At 42.4% G+C, this 22,901-nt stretch overlaps 1 protein-coding gene across 6 annotated transcripts in view; it reads right to left on the bottom strand.

The window, feature by feature from the left end:
- Nucleotides 1-22,901, bottom strand: part of COL4A5 (collagen type IV alpha 5 chain) — a 148,753-nt gene that overhangs the window by 34,155 nt on the left and 91,697 nt on the right. For 4 of the 6 annotated variants that reach the window (XM_038415698.2, XM_038415697.2, XM_043493097.1 and 1 more), the window contains exons 21-35: nucleotides 21,534-21,617; nucleotides 20,703-20,795; nucleotides 19,594-19,664; nucleotides 19,183-19,374; nucleotides 18,309-18,477; nucleotides 17,539-17,631; nucleotides 17,348-17,452; nucleotides 16,577-16,674; nucleotides 15,259-15,409; nucleotides 12,506-12,619; nucleotides 6,784-6,792; nucleotides 5,618-5,785; nucleotides 2,635-2,724; nucleotides 1,553-1,702; nucleotides 660-758 (exon numbers count right to left, since the gene is read on the bottom strand). In XM_038415698.2, the coding sequence (XP_038271626.1) occupies nucleotides 660-758; nucleotides 1,553-1,702; nucleotides 2,635-2,724; nucleotides 5,618-5,785; nucleotides 6,784-6,792; nucleotides 12,506-12,619; nucleotides 15,259-15,409; nucleotides 16,577-16,674; nucleotides 17,348-17,452; nucleotides 17,539-17,631; nucleotides 18,309-18,477; nucleotides 19,183-19,374; nucleotides 19,594-19,664; nucleotides 20,703-20,795; nucleotides 21,534-21,617 (1,686 nt within the window). The remainder of the gene's footprint in view (nucleotides 1-659; nucleotides 759-1,552; nucleotides 1,703-2,634; nucleotides 2,725-5,617; nucleotides 5,786-6,783; nucleotides 6,793-12,505; nucleotides 12,620-15,258; nucleotides 15,410-16,576; nucleotides 16,675-17,347; nucleotides 17,453-17,538; nucleotides 17,632-18,308; nucleotides 18,478-19,182; nucleotides 19,375-19,593; nucleotides 19,665-20,702; nucleotides 20,796-21,533; nucleotides 21,618-22,901) is intronic. The other 2 variants (XM_038415699.2, XM_038415696.2) reach the window with 1 other exon arrangement.

The following is a 22,901-nucleotide window of genomic DNA, read 5'->3' on the forward strand; positions in this document are numbered from 1 at the left end:
CTCCTCCAATCAGGTTGCTCTAAGCAGCAAGCTCGTTTCCAGCTACCCCAATAGCAAACCCAAACTTCAACCAGATCAACAGCTCAAAAATTGGATTCAGGTATGTCTAGTATTTTACTAGGAATAATAAATCCACAATTTGGATAGGGATCCCAAGTTCTCCAAAGTCTGCAGATATTTAGATTTAGAAAGTGGGGTTGCCCTTTATGATGGTACTACAGTGTGAGTAAAAATGACATGAAGTCATTCAATATCAGTGAAGAAAGCTGGGAGGAGAATGCAGAATCCAGTTGAATCTGGAGGGAATACCAGGCACTGGGTGCAACTCAGCACGAAGTGGCTTTGATTCAAAGGATGGAAGCAAAGTGAGAAAGAAGAAAGCAGCATGCTGTAATCTTGGACTCCCACTGAGACAATACATGGCTCTGTGAAATTTATAACAAGCTGTGTCGCTCTTGAATTGGGCTTGTCAGTGATAAGCAGACTCACCAGGCACCTGACTAGACCTCTTATGCATACACCATGATACAGTGGATTGAAGGTTCCCTAAATATGGTTTACAACCATATTTTGCTGCCACAAAACCAACTGCATGTGCATGTTTACAATCCAAGTCATTCATTACAAAGACTGTACATGGGCAGGGTTTTCTACCTTACCTGACAATCCTGGTGCACCTGGTTGCCCATTGAATCCAGGTGGCCCTGGGTCACCTGGAAGACCTTGATAACCTTTCTGGCCTGATACTCCAGAAATACCTTTAAGGAAAAGGACAAAACTTAATTACTGCTTTTTTTATTTTTATATCAAAGGAGCAAATTTCCTCATATATGAATAAAATGCCAAGTAAGGATTCTCTCTTATCAAGTGCAAATCTCCATATAAGCTAACTCGAGAGACAGTACCATAGAACACAAGTCAGTGTTCATGAAGACCCTGGATGAATATCTACAGAACAGAAACAACACAGTGTAGGCAGAGGCAATACAAGCTTCCTGACATCAGCCATTGACAGTATGCTTCACAGCCATACTGACAAAAAGCCCTAGGTTTGCCTTGGGGCCTAGAATAGCAGATTAGTTTTGTTAATAGATGGCAATAATAGATCATTTTGATGCATTGGTTACTCACATGAATAGGATGGGATAGGTTCAGCCTTCATGTTTATTCTAATCTGCATTTGGGCTACTTTTCCAAGTGGTTTTGACTTTACTCTTAGACTGCAAATACTTCAAGGCAGGGATGCACAGCACCTACCACAATGAGGCCCCAAATCCTGACCAGGGCATTAGGATACTTCTCTGATATAAATGTTACACAATAATAAGAGTTTACTAATAAGGACACTGCAACCGACTATATGGAGTAACTCAGTCACACTCAAATACAGTAGTCACTTTAAACCTTCTCTTCAAGAGAAGAAAAAGAAGAGAGACCCCTGACCCCATCCAGTTTAAGTTTTCCTTGCAGCGAAGAACTAACTGATTATAACTGAATCCATCTCGGTTTACCATCACCTGTAGGAAACCAGCCCATGTATGGAATTCCTCACCTGGAATGCCTGGCTCGCCTTTCTCTCCTTTTGATCCCAGCTGGCTTGGATCAACTTGTCCAGGGGGACCTGGCAGGCCTGTTTCACCTTTGGTGCCTTTCTGCCCTGCCAGTCCAGAAGGTCCTGGCTGACCTGGTAAACCATCACTGCCTACAGGACGTACAGACAGCAAAAGGAAAGTGTAATCTTTAGGGTGGCTAACATCAGTTATGTTTCTATCACACTCTGCTATGATTGACCTCCAGGATCTATTCACAAGTAGTGAAATTCACCCAGTGGGTGGTGAGCTCCTGCAAGGCTGTCCACACCACCTTACACCATGCAGGGAGCTGAGCGAGGGGCAATAGATGGAATGGTTGCATAAGGGTGCCTACATGTGGAAAAGGACTGTATGCCTTGAATAGGCCATCACAGAGGGAACAGATAGCTGTATAACAAAGCAAAGATCCAGAAGTCCCAACACATTGCACACCTGACATTAATAAATAAAAGTAATAATACCACCTCTATGCAGCTGTTACATAGCACTTTCAATCAATAGATCGCAAAGCAGGAACAGTGTTTGCGAGTCGGTTGGCCGCCTGGTGCAGAGGGAGATTGATGGATTCTACGTACCAAACTCACAAAATTCACCTGCATACTTCCAGATTATGTGGGCTTTATGTGGAGGGAGTGAATTTCATCCATGCTGCATAAAGCCAACTCTGGAAGGCCTGACGACGCAAAGCCATCAGTCCATCTTTTACATTGTCTGAAACAAACTTTAACAAGTATTATCTTTATCATCATTTGCATTTCTTTAATGTTTTCAATCCAAGGATCTCCAAGATGAAACAGCTAAAGCCTCAGAATGCCCCTTCCAATATATCACATGGATAGCTTACTACTGCTTTAAACAAAGTACCTGTGAATACCAAAGTCAGAAAGATAACCCAACCCAACCTTAGCGATGAAATTCTGAACTGATTTATGCTATGCAACTCCCCACCAAAAGCAAGAATACATCAGAAGCTGCTCCCAACGACTTTGAAGGATAAGCAGTGTTAAATGCTCTGCACTGAAAATAGTCAGACAAATATTACCTTTAGGACCAGGAAGGCCATTTCTGCCAGGAGTTCCCGGAGGGCCTTGTGGACCTGGAGCTCCCATCACACCCATCTCACCTTTGGCACCTAGATGCATTGAACCACCAATGTCATTCTTAACAAAAACCCCAAAGCAATCAGTACTTAACTTTCACCTGTCTTCATTTCTATGGTATTAACCTGTACATCAAAGTCTGCTAACTTGAGTAATTCTCATTTTATACCTAAAACATAAAGGGCCAGATCCAGTGAGAGACTGAGCCCATGTAAATCCCAGTGGTTTCAATGGGTTTTACAGTGCTTAGCCCTTCTGAGGATCAGGCTCATACAGAAAAATAACTTCCTAGAATAATTATACTTGAATGTGGTGCAGGCTTTTCCATTATTAATTCTTGCAGAGAGTGGTGTGTGTTTGTTTCTTATAAGCCATATAAATCCGCTTCCTGTATAAAATATTTCATGAAGGAGAGTTATTTATTTTAAATTTAAAGTGTTATTTACTGAAAGTCAAAGAGGTAATTATAAATACGCAAGCACAACTGAGGAGAACGAAACAGTCTATTTCTTGGAATATAATGGCTTTCATTGTGTGGAGTCAGATCCTTTTGCAGTAAAACAGAAATACTGAAAAATCATAGAGAAGTCATCAAGTTCAGCCTCCTAGGTTGAGGAAGGACCAAGTACACCTAGAGACCATGCCTATCAGATGCTTGTCCAAACTATTCTTAAAAACCTCCAGGGACAGGGATACTACAACCTCCCTTAGAAGCCTGTTCCAGAACTTAGCTATGCTTATATAGTTAGAACATTTCCCCTCATATCTAACCCAAATCTCCCTTGCTGCAGATTAAAGCCCACTACTTCTTGTCCTATCTGCAGTGGACATGGAGAACAATTGATCACTGTCCTCTTTACAACAGCCCTTACCATATTTGAAGAGTGTTGTTAGATTTTATTTCATTCTTCTTTTCTCCAGACTAAACATATTAAAAAAAAAATGAGTCTTTCCTCATAGGTCAGATTTTTTAAAATCTTTTATAATTTTTACTGCTCTCCTCTTGACTCACTCCAGTTTCTCTACATCTTTTCTAAAGTGTGGCACCCAAAACTGGACACAATACTACAAGTGGAGGCCTCACCAGTACCTAGTAGAGCAAAACAATTACCTCCCATATCTTACCTATTACACTTCTTTTAATACAGCCCAACACGGTTTTAGCCTTTTTTGCAACTGCATCACATTATTGACTTGGATTCAATTTGTGACCCATTATAACCCCCAGATCCTTTTTAGCAGTACTATTGCTTAGTCAGTTATTCCATATTTTGTATTTGTGCATTTGATTTTTCCTTCCTACGTGTAGTACTTTACACTTATCTTTATTGAATTCTGTCTTGTTGATTTCAGATCATTTCTCCCAATTTTTCAAGGTCATTTTGAATTCTAATCCTGTTCTCCAAAGTGCTTGCAACCCCTTCCAGCTTGGTGTCATCTGCAAATTTTATAAGCATGTCCTCCACTCCATTATCCAAGTCATTAAAGAAAATGTTGAATAGTACCAAACACAGGACAAGCCCTTGTAGGACCCCACTAGCTATGCTCTCCCAGTTTGATAGCAAACCATTAATAATTACCCTCAATATGATCTTTCATCCAGTTATGCATCCTCCTTATAGTAATTTCATTGAGACCACATTTTGCCAGTTTGCTTATAGACTATGTCAAAAGCCTTACTAAAATAAAGATATCACATTTACTGCTTCCCCCATATCCACCAGTCAAGTAACCCTGTCAAAGGAGCAAATTAGGATGGTTTGGCAGGATTTGTTCTTGCCAAATCCATGTAAATTATTACTACTAGGGCTATGATTTTATTGCAGAAATTTTTAATTAATTTCACAGCAGAGGTACAGGAAAACCACCATGTGGGATGGAAAGAGGGGAGAGCGGGTGCACGTATGTGGGTGAAGCGAGGGTTGGAGAACGAACACACATTACACTCACCGCGCAGCAGCACCTGGCTGGAAGGGCTGGGCCTGGCTCCCAGCTTCAGTATGGAGACCTGGCCCACATGGTCACAGTGCCACTCAGGTTTGGCAAGTCTGCCTCTCCATAGACAGAGATGGAGGGGCAGATGTGCCAAACCTGAGTGGTGCTGCGATCATGTGGGCCAGCTGCAGGTACTATGTTTGCTCTTCTCCGGTCCTCTAGGGCCTCAGTCATCCTTCATAAGTTCATGATTCCGAGATTGTTTTAGCTAGTTACTTAAGTATTCTAGGGTGAATTTCATCAGGCCCTGCCAACTTGAGTACACCTAATTTATCTAAATAATCTTTAGTCCCTTTAATAATGATGCATACTTACCTACCTACCAAACTTCACACTCAAAATATGACCTCAAAGCAGATTTAAACATCTCTGTAACATTACAGTATAAAGAAAGGTGGTACACATGGTTTTAGGGTGGGATTTGCAAAAGTGCTCAGCATTTGCTTATCTGCTGACACTGAAGTGAACAGGAGTTTTAGCACTGACTTTAATAGGAGTAGAGTTAGGCCTGAGCACTATAGTGGTAAATCCCACCTATAATGCTTAGACTGTAACACACAATGACTACTGCAAAGCCCTGCATTGGGAGGGGATGGATAGACAATGGATATTACAATTAGAGATGCTTCCTCACCAAAATAGCCCTGCATCCAATCTCCCTCCAAAATTCTTAGGGAACTCTGAAATGTGCATCCAATATTAGAGACTGGGATTTGTCCCTAATTCAGATGTATTGCAATGAAGGATCTCACAGGGGGGCCCATGGATAAACTGCTTTTCAGTCATCCGCAAGGTACAGTAAACAAGCCCAAGTTCAATGATATCTCTCACTAAGGCTGATAGCATGCCCAAACAGTGGAGAACACACATGACACAGCCCTCTGTATATGCCTACAGGTAACAATGCTCTTCTGGCATGTTTGAACTTACCTGGAAATCCTGATATTCCATCTCGTCCTGGTGGTCCTGGTGAACCTGGAGGCCCAATGAGACCGGGTGTTCCTGGAAATCCCGGACTGCCTCTGTCACCAGGTGGACCAGGGATGTCAAATCCAGGAGGGCCAGGATCTCCTTTCTCACCTGGAACTCCTTGTAATCCTAGACATTATTAAAACACCATTCTTTAGCAAGAAATCGGGCATGGCTGAGGGGTGTGTGTGTTTGGGGATGGTAGTAGTAGTCGAATAGCTACTCTTTACTGGCAGCACATTGCCATAATACCGTGATGGAACTCCCACAATAGGTAAATGTTTTGACTTCCAAAGCCTTGATCCTGCAATGGGATCCAAGCAGGCAGACTTAATTCATTTCAGTGGGACTTTGTGCAGGCTCAGGGGTCACATACATATGAGCTTGCAGGATTGGGATTCAATTTCCCTGCAGCAAAACTAGTGTATTAAAGTCTACATTTTTCATAAGGCGATGCTAAAAGTTTGTCAGCAGCCCAGTACATATAATCCTTGGTGATCCCGTATTTTGTTTTTGGTATTTATTCAATTGCATGACTAAAGTAGGAGTTAAAGACTATATTCTCCTCACAAATTAACTGTGCAGAAGATTAAATTTCCCACAACTTGATCAATTAAATGCGCAAATGCCTTTTTTCCCCCCACAGAAAAAAAATTAAGTGCTTTTTTTAATATCGGGGTGACTATTTATTTTAACAAAGTCTTGTTTTTATTTCATGGTTCAGCCTAATAATTCCTAAATACAGCACAAATGCAAAATCCTGGCTTCAGGTGAAATGAAATCCCAGTTGAACTGCATGGGGGAGGCCCACACTATTAGGTTATAAGATAACCTCAAACAGCCATTAATTTTCAAAGGACAGCCAAGTTCTGTGTTTCATCAAGTTTGTCTAAATTAAAAATATGCCTCAATGGGAACTGCTTAAAAAACAAAGTAACATTACTTAATATTAGTGAGACTGAGCCAAAGGCACCAGTCCTGGTAGGGAGGCACAACTCTACTCCCTTCAATGAGATTGCACCTATTGAGTTAAGTGATGACTTTCACTCTTGAAATGTAGTTTAAATAAACTAATAATCTTAATTTAAGACAAAAAGAAGGTGGCTTTGGTGAAGAAATCACAGTACCTGATGGACCTGAGGTTCAAAAGCCAACGAGTTAGCATTCATCAGGAAGTTGAGGCACAGGGAAAAGTAATGAGTTGCAAGAGAGTCATTAGGTTAGGAAACAAAATTAAGCACATAAAGATTAGAACAAAATCTATACTAAAGTTACTGAGCATAGGTCTAACTACAAAGTATATAACAGTATTACAGCTACAAGAAACTGGTTTGTAACTAAATTTCATTACAGGTATTTTTCAACAGCAGCCACCATTCTGCACAGAGAGAAGTAATTGACTGAAAGTTTTTTAAATACTACAGTGCAATCATTCAAAAAACAAAACAAACCATTGGACTGTGTTCCTATCTCTTAACCTAGCAAGCTTTTGGAAATGGTCCAAAATCTCCTCTTAAGCCACCTTTTTACATTGCTTGCACCAACACAGCCATTCGATGCTGGCCTGTTCATCTCACTGACACCTGTGTGCGCCCTACTGGGTGGTTGATATTTGGCTGTTGAGCACCATCTTTCTGAGGATTCCTCCAAAAGGGATTTTTCAAAGATGCTTCCACTTTATAAAGAAAAACTGAATCCCTTATTGGGATTGCTTAGCTGCCTATTTCTTTTGCAGACTGTTTCTATACTGATGGCTCTTTATAAAGCTGCTGGAGAGCTTAGTAAGATGTGGTGCTACATGAATTATTTTTATGTTGTGTATTATAGTATATGAAATAATATTTTCCCCATTGTCTCAAGTTTGTTTGAAGATAATACAATGCACTAATTAGGAGCCTCTTCTGTAATCTCTCTTATGGAGATTGTTTTGACATATTCAGTGTCAGGAACAATAAAAAACAAGTAGTGTAGGACAGCCCAATGCTTCAGCTGATAGTGCTTTGCGCTGCTACTGTACAAAGATTCAAGAGTGATTTAGAGACTCTCACTCTACAACAGGGGTCTCAAAGTTCCAGCCCATGGGCCATCTGCGGCCCAAAAACCTCCCCAATGTGGTCCATGGGACTCCAGCAATTTTGGGGCCGAGTCTCTCCCTTGGCCCCACCTCCTGCCCCCGGGCGCTCCCCCACCGCATGTTCCCTGGGCTATTTAAAACTGCCCGGGGCCCCGCCCATCACCGGCAGTGCAGTGGAACTGAGTGGCTTCCTGTGCACTCGCTCCATGTGGCTGCTGGCCCCTCCCTGCGCTGCCCCACCCCGAGCACACCTGTGGCCAATGGGAAGCTGCAGGGGCGGTGCCTGGGGGCAGCAGCGCACGGAGGCCTCCCAGCCCACCCTGCTTTGGAACCCCAGGTAAGCACCGCACCCCCCGACCCCCTCCCAGAGCCTGCACCCTCTCCCCCTTCCCATGCACCCCCTCCCACTCCCAAACTCCCTCGAAGAGCTTGCACCCTCTCCCCACACCCCCAGCCTCCAAACTCCCTCCCAGAGTCTGCACCCCCTCCCCTTCCCACACACCCCCTCCCGCCCCCAAACTCCCTCCCAAAGCCTGCACCCCTCTCCCCACCTCCATCCCAGAGCCTGCAACCCTACTCCCTCCTCCTGCACCCCCATCCCCGAGCCTGTACCCAGCACCCAAACTCCATCCCAGAACCTGCACCACAGACCCCCTCTCAGAGCCCAACCTCTCACCCCTTCTGCACCCAAACTCCCTCCCAGAGCCTGCACCCTAGCCCCCTACCTCAGACCTCCTCCCCCACCCAAACTCCCTTCCAGAGCCTTAGGCAGGTTGTGGGGGTGGGGTTTTGTGGGGCGGGTTCTTGGTGGCATGAGTGACATTATTGGCCCACTGGGAGGACTTGAGGACTGGTACTGGTCCTAAGGTAAATTGAGTTTGAGACCCCTGCTCTACAGACTAGAGGTAAATCAGGCATCTATAACTCACAAAGAAAAACGTGCCTATCTGCTTACACTGATCAATTACCCTTTGGTTCCTACCATAACAAACATAATAAATTATATAAATATGTATAATAAATTAGAGTATTGTGAGTGGAATTGTTCTCCTGTAGGGGAAAAACAAATCCCCAGAAGGTATGGCCCATGCTCCAATGTCTATGGGGATTCTATCAGCAAACAAAATAAACTATGAAGGAAGTATATAACTGGTAAGGGGACAAATACTTTCAATATTTCTTGATAGGTGAACCTGGAGTAAAATCAATGTGTCTTTGAATCTGTGATAACATTCCCATTTTTCCCCTTCTGCTTCTCAAATGTGTTCGACTGGATCAGAATTGTACTAAAATATGCTACGGAATAAACACTGGAGTAGCTTGTTTTGTAAGAACAAAATATACAGACACTGCAAACTGTTTAAATAAATGGTGGTGCATAGAAAGAAAAATCTGAACAAAGAAATACTTAAGATTGTTGCAATTCCCCTGAAAAACAGAATCCCAAGAAAGTTAATCTACTATAACAAAAAGGAGTAGACTATTCTGACTCAGTGGGAAACAGGAATGAGTGATGGGGGAGGCAACATGCACATTGCACCAGACAAAGTAGCAGCACCTATAGGATTAAAATAGATGGTTTACTTAAAGCCTCAGTCATGCACTAAGTTTCATGCACTACGTTTCAATGTTGTCATGCTGTTAGTAGGCACAATGATCTTTAACATAGAGCTACAATGAAAAATTAGCCATATTGATCCATTGAGACAGGTACATTTGTTTTACTTAGACAACAAAGCATTTCTTTTCCCAAGAGCTAATCAGCAACCACATGGAGTCAAACTCTGCCTAGCACCTGGAAACAGGTATAATGGACACCCAAAGACACACATTTCACACACTTAAAAAGCAGTGTTGCTCTGTGTATCTAACAAACCCCCTACTACAACTAGGCATAGTCTGTGCCATGGGGGCATGTAGAGAGGTCTCTGATGGGTCAGGGAACTGATACATGGGTCATTCAGATCACCTCCATCCCCAGCACTGGGCACTGAAACCAGGTTGTAGGCAGAGGACCTGCAGATCAGCTTCCCTGCGTGAGCAAGGTGCTTAAGCACATGCCAGACTTTAAGCATATGAGTAGTCCCTTTAAAGTCATTGGGACTATTGACACACTTAAAGCTAGGTTTCAGTGGTAGCTGTGTTCATCTGTATCAGCAAAAAGAATGAGGAGTACTTGTGGCACCTTACAGACTAACAAATTGATTTGAGCATAAGCTTTCGTGGGCTAAAACCCATTTCATCGGATGCATGCAGTAGAAAATACAGTAGGAAGATACACACACACACACACACACACACACAGAGTACATGAAAAAATGCGTGTTGCCATACCCACTATAACAAGAGTGATCAGTTAAGGTGAGCTATTATCAGCAGGAGAAATACTACAACAAAAAAACTTAAAAAACAGACTCCAATGAGAGACTGCTGAATTGGAATTAATTTGCAAACTGGACACCATTAAATTAGGCTTGAATAAAGCCTGGGAGTGCATGGATCATTACACAAAGTAAAACTATTTCCCCATGTTTATTTTTTCCCCTACTGTTACTCACACTTTGTCAACTGTTGGAAATGGGCCATCCTGATTATCACTACAAAAGGGTTTTTTTCTCCTGCTGATAATAGCCCACCTTAACTGATCACTCTCGTTATAGTGGGTATGGCAACACCCATTTTTTCATGTTCTCTGTGTGTGTGTATATCTTTCTACTGTATTTTCCACTGCATGCATCCGATGAAGTGGGTTTTAGCCCACGAAAGCTCATGCTCTAATAAATTTGTTAGTCTCTAAGGTGCCACAAGTACTCCTCATTCTTTCTACTTAAAGCTAGGTATATGCTCAGGTACCTCTGCCCCTTGCTCCTCTGCTGGCCATGGGTTTTCTGCCATGCACTATCTATAATGCCAGCCCAAATTTTGGCACTTCACTTAGGGTGGCTATCACTAAAACAAATCAGAAATGTAGGATAGTGGTCATGCAGTAGCAGTATCTATATGTGTACAGCAAAGACTAGGTATATTTTCAAAACATTTCAGCATTAAGAAAGTTGTTCTCTAGTTCATACAGCACATTCTCACTATGGTTATTGCTGTGCATTTTCAGTCACAGAGTTAGGGAAGTGGAAATCCCATTCAGTGAAAGTGACTTAGGAAAACCTCTCTCAAAGTAAAATACTTTGTGAACAAAATTTTAACCCCCTTCTCCTCCCCCTACCCCCAGTATATATAGAGTTGGAACTAGGAAACCCTTTTATAAAAATTAAGTAATTTTAAATACAAGATTACCAAAACTCCCTTTCTTAGAGACATGCTTCCTCATTAGTTTGGGCAGACTCCTAGTTTGGTAATTTAACCTGGACCCAACAAGGAGGCCCAGAACTTCCCAACTTTCCTGAATGAAGAGCATGATCGAAATGGCCATCCTGGAAGTCACAAGCAATCATAAACTGAATTAAAATTAACAAGTTTGTTTCCAGTTGTGCGTTTATAAAGTGAATGTACGTAACCCTTTCTTCTGGTAGTTTCTTGTTCATACAATAGACTACTAGCGCTTGGTGTGTTCTTTTTCTACCTGATGCAGTAATGGACCAGCCACTCTGAAATACCTAGGAACAAAGCCATTTTTCAGCTGATTTAGGCCATACTTCAATGCCTATTGAAGTGAATGGAAAGACTTCCCACTGACGTCAGTTAGCAGTGGATCATGCCCTGAATGTCTACTTATGAACTTTAATGGAAGTAGCGTGAGGAACAGTATTGTTACATAGGGCATTTTTTTGTTTGCTTCTGGCCAAGGCACAAAATGTCAAATTTATAAAGTTTGGATCACAATAAAATTGAAGTTATTTAAAAATGGGTCTTGTCAATTGAATATGAAGTGTCGAGTTGGTTAAACTACTTCAATAGTTAAGGATTGTCTTGATAACTTAATCATGTAAGTCAATTTATTTCACTTAAGGGTCATGAAATAATTTCCAGTATATAGTTTATGCACACTTGAGTAACAAATATGTTATTTTGGTTGGTACAATAATGTAACCTTAAGGTCCATAAAAGTACCACATTTTCAATATTATGTTGGCTGAGAGAACTATTTCCTTTAACATTATGGGCCTGATCCTGTGAGGTGCAGAGCACCCTCAACACTACCCATTGACTTCAATACCAGTTGACAGCACACTGTACATCCAGAATTGGGCATCACATAATTTGTCTTTTTAAAGACAGCATAGCAATGAAGGAATACTGTCTACCCTCTCAGTAACCCAGAAATGCTAGATTAACATGCCACTCCCCTCTGCCAGGAGGGGCAGAATGGATATATTCCACAGGAGCTTTGGGAAATATTGTCTCTCTGTGGGGCACAATGCTTCCTAGAGCTCCTGGTGGGGCAGCATGACTCCACACCACTCCCAAGGCAGGCTTGTGCATCCTTGATTGCTCTTCAGTTTACTCAAATGGCAACACTCTGACAATATGCATTCTTGGGCTGCATTAACAAATGTGACAGGCCAAATTTTTCCCAGATGTCCATCACTGTGCAACCCCCAGTTCCTTCTGTGGGTTTGTATGGGACAGAATATAAAGGCAGAACTTGGCCCACATTATGAAAAAGGTATTGTCCAAACTGAGAGTAATGAAGTCTTCAGCCCTCCCTTCCTATTTGTTGTTTACTGGCACTTTTGTACACACCCTGTGCTGGTATGCCTGCCTGCCTGACAGACAACATGTCAGCAATAACTCCAAAATTATAATCACTCAACTCTTACCTGGTGGGCCCACAGGTCCTGGAGGGCCAGGTTGTCCAGGTGGACCTTGACCACCAATTCCTGGGAACCCTGGGGGTCCCTCTAACCCAGGTGGCCCGCTTGCTCCAGGGTCACCTTAAAGAAAATTCTAATTTAGTTAAACAGTGAGGAATCTCAGGGTTTTCACATTCATTTTCAGAAGTCATCTATGAAGAGTCTACACATTGTTCATCGGAATCTGGTCCCTGCGCACATGCAAGTGGAAGTTAGATGTGCAAAAACCCACTTGTGCATGCAATTTCAGAGGCCACTTTTGAAAGATGGTCCAGAGACTTGTTCTTGTGCCATAGCTCACTAGTCTAACAAACTGTTCACAAATACCTTTGCTATACAGCAAACCAGAGATATATTGCAGTACAGTGCAGACAATTGCTAATGCCAGAAGTTCATAAATAATTAAAACAGCTTAAGTGAAAATAAATTGCATCAAATTGGTAAATGTAACATAAGAATGGCCACTCTGGGTCATATCAATGGTCCATCTAGCTCAGCATCCTGTTTCTGACAGTGGCCCATAACAGATGCTTCAGAGGAAATGAATAAAACAGGGCAATTCTGAGTTATCCATCCTGACATCCAGTTCTACCTTCTGTCTGTTGGAGGTTTAGGGACACCCAGAGCATAGGGTTGCATTCTTGACTGGCTAATAGCCAGTGATGGACCTATTCTCCATGAATTTATCAAATTCTTTTTTGAACCCAGTTATACTTTTGGCCTTCACAACATTCCACGGCAACAAGTTCCAAGGATTAACTGTGAACTGTATGAAGGGGACTGGACTAGATGACCTCTTGAGGTCCCTTCCAGTACTCTGATTCTATGATGACTATACAATCTCTTTCTTGAGTGCTAACAGATAATTTAGCCCTCATCACTTTATATGTATAATTGGGATTATTTTTCCAAAGTGCATTACTTTGCCCCATCAACAATACATTTCATCTGTCATTTTCTTGCCCAGACACCCAGTTCTGTGAGATTTCTTTGCAACTCTTCACAGTGAATGTTGGACTTATCTTGAGTAATTTTATATTTGTGTGTAAATTTTTCCTGTGTACCCCTTTATCCAGATCATTTATAAAGATGCTGAACAGCACAGATCCTTGAGGGACCCCACTATTTAACTCTCTCCATTGTGAAAACTGACCATTTATTACTATCCTTTGCTTCCTGTCTTTTAATCAGTTACTGATCTGTGAGAGGACCCTTGCTTTTATCCTATGACTGCTTACTTTTCTTAAGAGTCTTTGGTGAGGGACTTTGTCAAAGGCTTTCTGAAAGGCCAAGCACACTACACCAAGTGGATCACCCTTGTCTACATGCTTGTTGATATACTTAAAGAATTCAAATAGATTGGTGAGGCATGATTTTCCCTTTACAAAAACCATATTGACTCTTCCCCAGAAGATAATGTCTATCTGTCTGATAATTCTGTTCTATACTATAGTTTCAGCCAAATTGTCTGATACTTAAGTTAGGCTTACTGGCCTGTAATTGCCGGCATTGCCTCTGGAGCCTTTTTAAACAATAAGCATTACATTAGCTATCCTCCAGTCATCTGGTACACAAGCTGATCTAAGCGACAGGTTACACATCATAGTTAGTAGTTCTGCAATTTCCTTCAGAACTCTTGGGAGAATACCTCAGGTCCAGGTGACTTATTACTGTGTATTTTATCAGTTTGTTCCAAAACCACCTTTACAGACACCTCAATCTGGGAGAGTTGCTCAGATTTGTCACCTAAAAAGAATTGCTCGGGTGTGGAGATCTCCCCCATATCCTCTGCAGCGAAGACCGATGCAAAGAATTCATTTTGCTTCTCCTTGTTTTCTTTGAGTGCTCCTTTAGCACCTCGATTGTTCAGTGGCCCCACTGATTTTTTGGCTGGCTTCCTGCTTCTGATGACTTAAATTTTTTTTTCTGTTAGTTTTTGTGTCCGTAGCAAGTTGCTCTTCAAATTCTTTCTTGACCTGCCCACTTATACTTTTGCAGCTGACTTGCCAGAGTTTATGCTCTTTTCTATTTTCCTCACTAGATTTGACTTCCAATTTTTAAAGGATGCATTTTTGATACCATTCACCACTTTTACTCTGCTGTTTAGCCATGTGGCATTTTTTGATCCTCCTACTGTTTTTTAAAATTTTGGATATACATTTAGTTTGAGCCTCTATTATGGCATTTTGAAATAGCTCCACACCGTTTTCAGGCATTTCAACCTGTGACTGTTCCTTTTAATTTCCATTTAACTAGCTTCCTCATTTTTGTGTAGTTCCCCTTTTGACTTTAAATGCCTACTTTGGTAGGTAAACAAGAATGTAACTTGTAAAGTGGCTCCATTTAAAGTATGGCACCCTGACCAGAGGGGATTTGCCTCTATCAGTTAGAGGCCAGATTTTAAAACACACAAAAATATGCATGCACTTCAGTCTGCCTGTGCCCTGGGAACATAAACATCAGTTTGCCATGTGCACTTAGACAGGCATAGTCTATATGCATACCAACAGGCTTTGCACTTTGGAAAAACCAGCCCCAATGAAAGCAGTCTCAGGGCCCGGTTTTTAAAAGTATTTAGGTGCCTAACTCCCACTGAAATAATTGCAGTGGGAATTAGGCACCTAAATACCTTTAAAAATCTGGCCCTAAGTAACTGTCACACAATGACAGGCTGATTTTCAGTGTCACATAGAGTTCAACAGAAGATAATGAAGCTGTACCTTTTGGCCCAGGAGTTCCATCAGAACCTGACTGCCCTGGAAAACCAGGGTTTCCTGGGAAGCCAGGATCACCTTTCAGTCCCGGAGCTCCTTTAAAACCCAGTGGCCCTGGTGGCCCAGGTGGTCCTGGGACACCAAATCCAGGGTCCCCCTATGATGTAAGGAAAAAAGAAATGGGTTTCGCAGGTTAGCTCTTTCTGATAATGTTTAAAGTAGCAAAGGGGGAAAACATTCCCCCCTCCTCTCCAGCCCCCCAAAAGCCATGAGGTTAAAAAAAAAAGATTCCCAAAATATTTACAGCCACACAGCTCAGGCAAATCATTCTGGAAAAGATCAGGCAACATGAGTCACCTGATAGAAAAGGGGGATTTCTGATATTACAGCAAAATCCATGTCACCCATCTAGTAACAGGACATACCCCTGGAGGGTTACACTCCAATCCTCCAATACCATACAAACACGACCAGCCTCTGGCAGGGAGTGCACAATAAGGACGGAAGGGCCACCTGACATGGATGGTGTGGAGGGCCAGCTCACATCACACCTAGAGGCTACAGGAATGGCTCTAGTACTGCAGCTATAAAGTGTCCAGGAAGGGAAAGGGTAAAATGGGGCACCCCTCAGGAAACATGGGCTGAATCATACTCAAAGTTCTTTTCTTAGGGTCAGGGGAACCTTCTTGGACAAGCCCTTGGTTGGGATTGTACCCACCCTGACTGCAGTCTCATGAAACAAATCTATTCAAATTTGTTGGCCCATAGATGCTAGAGTAACTGGTAGGAGAACACCATTTGTGGTGCTCATGAAGGACCATTTTTGTTGATTAGCTAGTATCTTCACTCAAATTTGCAAGAGCCTTAAGGGATTAAATGAAAATATCTCCCTACTTTTCAGCTGCATCCATTCCAGAGGAAGGGACAAATGATGGTGGGTAAGAAGGAGGTACACATTTTCAGTAAAGTTGACCATTCCATCCCCACCCCATCACCAGTTTAAGGTGGACAGCTACACAGAGCATCCTATCCAAGTCTGCCCTATGACATGCAACCCTGGTCCTACACATCAGGAGACTCTGCACTGTAGGTGTTAGAGCACACTCTGCAAGGCAATGCAGCTGGACACACAACACTGGGGACAGCATCTACTGAGTAAGGAAACATAAATGACTTGATAGGTCCTTTGACTTGAGAGAGGTGAGGGCTGCTTACAGATGCAGACCCTCCCAACCAAAGAAGAGACTTTACAATGGCACAGCTGAAGAGACAAACTTCGATCTTAAACCACAGCCCATTAGAAGAAAGACTGATATTTTCAGACCTTTTGTCCTGGGAAACCAGATTGTCCTGGTGGCCCTTCGAGCCCTGGTCGTCCAGGGGCTCCTGGTGCTCCTGGGGGGCCAGCCATTCCTGGGAACCCTACAACCCAATGAGGAGGTTAGGATAAAAACTGAGGTAAGGCAACAAACAAGTGTCAGCAGATTTCAGGGAGATTTGGCAACCAATGTGTAAGTGTTCTTTTAAAAGACCCCCTTATGTCTTGTTGGCTCAAAATGCACTATTAAACCAAAGCACCCCAGTTCAGTTTAGACAGCAGTGTGCATAATGCACTGTATATCGATCTGGACCACTACATCATGGCACAGTCCCAGAATGCCTCTCAAATCACCCCTTCTGATGAAGGATGTTCCTCATTTTAGGTATTCTCATTGTGGCTGCAAATTATTTACATCAGAAACATGGAATCAGGTGACTGATTGTGGAGATTATGTTATTTATGGTATAAACTGCTTGAACGGTCTTCTTCTACAATGTCTAAAATCTCTTCCGTTTGGTTTTAACCCCAAGGATGGGTTGAAAAGCCTAAGCTTCCACAAAAGTGCAGGAGAACAGACATGAAGGACCATAGCTAAACTGAGGTTTTCCAGTGCTTTTAACAGTGGCATGCAACTTAGGTAGGCATTTTTAAAGACTTCGGAGATTTAAGAATGTAACTATGTGAGCAAGCTAAGAAAAAAAGATTAAACCTGAAAAATGACACTGCCCCAAGCCAGTATAATTCACTCCTCCAAAGATGTGGTAGCAAGTATACCTTTTAGGCCTGGTGGGCCTGGAAGTCCAATGCCAGGTATACCTGGATCACCCTTAGGACCTGGGATGCCTGACAAGCCAGGCTGACCTGGCAGACCAGGATCACCTGCAGAGGAAAATCATTTTTAATTAGCAAAAGCAAGTCAGAGTGAAAACTCAGAGGGTTACTTGGAAGTCTAGTTATGCTCTTACCTGGAAGTCCTACTTCACCATTTCTTCCTGGAGGTCCAGGTGAGCCTGGAACTCCAGATTCTGTAATAGTTTCGCCAGGTTCACCTTTTGGACCTAAGAGTGGATAGGATACAGATGCATCATTCTACAGCCTACAGATTCTATACATAAGGAGAGAGATCCTTAGTCATCTACACATAGATGGGGTAGATTCACCACTGTGTTACTACAGTTTTACACTATTGAAATAGCATTGAAATCAGTGAATCAGGTCCAAGGTCTGACACGTGGATAATTGGAAAATCTGCTTTATCAATCTAAATGTGAGTGTGGTTTCTTTTCACCTTATATCAAAAGTTAACAGTCATGTTCTCTTGAAGACTTTTCTCTTCCAGACCTCATCTTATTGATAAATTGTTCTTCAAATAAGTCATGAAGCCCGACATTTCTGAGCACCCTGCTGGTGATCATCATCTTAATAAAAAGTTACATCATTTACCACAGCATGGGGTTTAGCAGGGTGCACTTAGACTACAGAGGTATTTCCAGTTTTACAGCAAGCTGGTTTAGAGTCTTTGGCTTTGGACTTCAGTACTGTTGAAGAAAGGGCAATTTGTGACAACCTCGTGGCTAGTGGCAGGGAAGCTCACAAATGCCAAGATTAATTACTGCTTTCAGGTACAATTTTAAAAGCCTTCATGTTTGTCCCTGCCCAATGATCTGGAAGCTGTGCTGAGCCAAATGGGTACAACTTGCTGTTATTGCTCAATATCATATGAAAATACACCCACCTGGAACTCCTGGGGGCCCTGGGCGACCCGATACACCTTGAATGCCTTTTTCACCTGTAGGACCTTGTGGGCCAAAACCAGGAGGCCCCATAGGTCCTCTGTCTCCAGGAAGACCTGACACTCCTGGATCACCTGGAGGTCCTATTCCTCCTTTGAAAGCAACACCACCCTGAACAGGAGGGTGGGGGAGAAGAGCAATCATTTGCTTTAGAACAGATTTAAGGGTTTAGTTTTAAACCTAGTGAAACAATTATTTTTGTTTAGAATTTCTGGTAGCTTTCTAGCATGTTATCATAGAATCATAGAGTATCAGGATTGCAAGGGACTTCAGGAGGTCATCTAGTCCAACCCCCTTCTCAAAACAGGACCAATCCACAATTTTTGCCCCAGATCCCTCAATGGCCCCCTCAAGAATTGACCTCACAACCCTGGGTTTAGCAGGCCAATGCTCAAACCACTGAGCTATCCCTCCCTCTATCATCATGCTAAAGACCAGGTTCGACTCTTGGTCCTTGTAACTTTCTACCCTGATGCAGGTTAATGAAGTGCCATGTGGGGAGGACAGTGAGCATTGGCACTGTATATTGTTCAAGAGCAGTCCCTCTATTCATTTAGAAAGAGGCACTGACAGATAATCAATGGAGACCCATTCTGCCACCCTCATGTAGCACAAATCAGAGCTTGAAGGGGAAAGCAAAAATAGAATAACTGTCAGGGCTGAGGATGGGCAGCTTTTATAATAAACAGATTATTTTATTCAGCCACACTTATGCTTAGGGAAAAGTGGATTTTCACATCCCCTTCTCTGTACATTTCTGAATGGATTCACAACATTCCTAAGACTTTGTTCATCCAAGTATAAAACCCAACTTACAGGTTCCCCCTTGGATCCAGGAAGACCTGGCAGTCCTTCTTGTCCAGGAGAGCCATCTATGCCAGGAAGACCAGGAGGTCCTGGGAAACCGGTGTCCCCTTTGTCACCTTTCAGTCCTGGGAAAGCCAGGCTGTCCCCGGGGTCCCCTTTAGAACCAGGACGCCCAGGGGCACCTGGAGGTCCTGGAAATCCCTAAGGAAAGAAAAGTAAGCATTTTAGGTTTTTCCTCCATCTCCTTTCTGAATGCTGCAATTTTATGACAATAGGTTCATAGTAATTAGAGATGGAAAAGGGCTGTTGAATAGGAATTTTTCCCTGTGCAAATGAAAGGACATGTAGTTAATAGTAAATTGATACTACGCTTATGATAAATTAGATTCAATTCCCCCCATGAAACATACTAACACTTACTGATGGCCCTACCAGTCCAGTTAAGCCAGTTAGCCCTTTTTCACCTTTCGGTCCCGGGAAACCAGGAGATCCTGATTAAATAAAAGAATGCAAGATTTAGGCATTGGGAATATCTGGCACTTAGTTTGATGTACATACTTGCCAAGGCTGAGGCAGCAGGAGAAATCTCTTAGAGCAGGCAAGATTTAGACAGGGGTAAAATTTTCAAAGGTTCCAATGTGACTCAGGCTCCTAAATCTAATTTTCAAAATACTTAGCACTTAAGTGCCTACATCTCATTGAAAGTCAATGGGACCCAGACTCTTAAGTGCCAAAGTCACCCGGGAACTTTTGAAAATGTTACCCTAGACCTTAAATTATTTTGAAGTCACCACAATTTTGTGAAATGGTGATGAGATCCTTATCCCACCACCAACTACTCTGATATTGAGGATGGCTCTACAACACATCAGTCTCATCTAGTAGATAAAGTCATAGACATTACTCACTCAAAAACTGCTGTATAGATTACAAGTCCTATTAAAACCTGCTGGGCCAAATTAATCCCTAGCATACGAAATTGCAGCTCCATTGATGTCACTGAAATAGCAAATGCCCACTTAAACCAAGACCAAATTCAGTCCACTGTTTTGGACAGCTTGATCTTAGGTGAGTAAAACTAATTTGAAACCTGAGGTTTATGTCAATGATGTTGAAAGAGATCACCCCCTAAAGTAATCCCTGAACTGGTTCTCTGTTTCTTTTGAAGCAGGAAGGAGTTGAAATTCATTTCCCTTCCAGGTAACCAGGTAACAGATGTACATTTAAGTAAGCACAGTGCTTGTGAGCCTGACTTTTACTAGCGGAAAATATCAAGCGGGACCATCTGTACCATTTAAAAATCTGATTCTTAAGGGTCAGATTTTCAAAAATGGGTGGACTTTCGCATATACTCAACTCGTCAGCAGTGAACTCACATGTGCCCTTGCATCCCATCACTTGGGCACACAAGGGTAATGTGTACATGCACATTGGAGTTAGGCTTTGTGTCTGAGTTTGCACACAAACATACCCACACTTGTGGGCCATAAAATAAAGAACAAAATGCAGCCAGCTGTTTTTTGTTTTACCTGGGCTACCTGGAGGTCCGGGTGGTCCCCTGTCCCCAGGAGGCCCAGAAATGCCAGTTCCTATACAATTAAAGCACGTCTCTCCCTTATCACCTAGAAAGAGTCACATTATAAAAGCAGATATGAGCATTTAGTTCTGGAAAACACAGAGCATCCAACATAATAGTCCTGTCATTATATTCGCCATATATTATATCATTGCATATGATAATTATAATTTTATATAATTATATGATATCTTAATAGATTAGCAGAAGGCTTCTCATACACATCACTTTCAGCATCCTTGATTTTTAGAAACCAAAGTAGCATTTAGATCTACTATCACCCGAAAAAGGACTTCAGGTAGAGCGCATGGTACAGAGCAGATGTATCTGATGGAATTTGTTTAGCAAAAATGCAAAACAACACAAAACAAAAAACAAACAAAAACGCTTTCAGTGTTCAAAAATCCAAATGTAGAACTTTTTCCAGGTATTAGCTCCTTTAGGGGGCAAATCTTTCAATACTAGGAGCTGGGATTTCAAAAAGACATTAAATGCCAGCATCAAGAGTTCTAATCATGATTGGGAAGAAGGAAAAAACAACCAATATGGGAAATGTTTAGTAAAGTACAGCTGGCATAAAAACATTCTATTTATACTCTCTTAAAAAAAAGCCTACAAGGTTTTTTAGAGGTTTAACAGTTTTATTGATGTACACCCGGCTTTTCTATGATGCTCAGCACTGTATTAGCTGAGCATTTCCTATGTATTCATGAATTTATCCTCTTTGATGTGGGAGATGCTTTAAACAACAAGAAAGAGACAAAGCATACTTATGACACTGCACCTTTCTGGCCTTGCTCTCCCATAAAACCTTTGTCTCCTGGAGGTCCTGGAAAACCCGGGGGCCCTCGCTGACATACTCTGTCACCTAAAGGTGAAAGAGTTGAGAGAGAGAGAGAGAGAGAGAGAGAGTTAACTCTACTATCAGTCAAACAGAGACAGGAAACACTAAACAGAGATTGGGGAAGCTCCACACCAGACACTGCTAACATGGGGCTGTGGCTTCTACACTGCACGGTACAACAATGCAAACCATAAAACACAAGAAAATAAACAGTTACATCTACACCCCAATCAATATCCTCCCCCTTCCATTCCTCACCCCCATCCTAAGCAACCGATATGCAGCCATAACTCTGTTCATAAATGTGCCCATATATACAGCAGCACCCATGGGGAGGAACTCTCATGACATGCAAAAGCCTCAGTGTAGAGACATGAAGCTGCTCCCTGACTCCCCGCTGCACATCCATGCTAGCCCCTCTCTCCCAACGCCTTCCCAAAGTTCCACTCAACCCTGCATTCCCCCTCCAAGCCTGCTCACTCTGCCTGGCCCTTCACATCCCTCATCTGAGCACAGACCACCAGAGCCTGCCTCCAGACTCTCTGTTGCTCAGCTTATCTCCCTGCCTTCGAGCTGGGAGGCAGGCTGGCAAAGTTAGAATACAAAGTAGCAAATGGACCTGTGCCAGTCCATTGAATTATTCTAAATATGGGGAATAACAATGTATTTAATTCAAAAACCTCCAAAGTAGCCTATGCCCAAGACATAATGTGGGGCATGTGTGTGTAGGGGAGGGGAGTTGGAGTTCATGGGAGATTTTGGCTGCTTAGTTAGAGGACCCAAAGAAATGTGAAGAAGATGGAACAAAATTTAATATAGAGAGCACTCTGAAAAATGTTTCCTTTTCATGTTATGAACTATTTTACTGAAATGAAATAGAAATTTTAATTGTCCTCTAACGAGTTATTAGGCCAAATGTGGAGACTAAACTCAATCTCTAAAGAATGACAGAGAGGGACTTAATCCTTATTTAAGTGCAAATCCAACACATCCTTAACTACTTTGTTATTTAGAACAAGTGGGATTTGTTAGCAGGAGTTGGAAGCAGCATTATTCTGCACCTCTGGGGCCACATCATTGGCCCTTCTCTATTAACACTGTGCCTACTTAAGTGGTGCAAACTGACCTTAAAGCTGCCCTAAAGATCCTGAGATTCCCCCAATATGGGGGAATCCTGGGCTGTAATAAAGCTTGTAGAGCCCACTTTACACAAAGGGGCACGTCAGGGCTGGCGGGAGCCAGGAAAAGGCATGGCAAGGCCACACCGAAACACAAGATGATAATTCCTAGCTAGCAAGGGGACCCTTC

This window comes from Dermochelys coriacea, chromosome 9 (genome assembly GCF_009764565.3).
Source record: "Dermochelys coriacea isolate rDerCor1 chromosome 9, rDerCor1.pri.v4, whole genome shotgun sequence".
Classification (NCBI taxonomy): Eukaryota; Metazoa; Chordata; order Testudines; family Dermochelyidae; genus Dermochelys; species Dermochelys coriacea.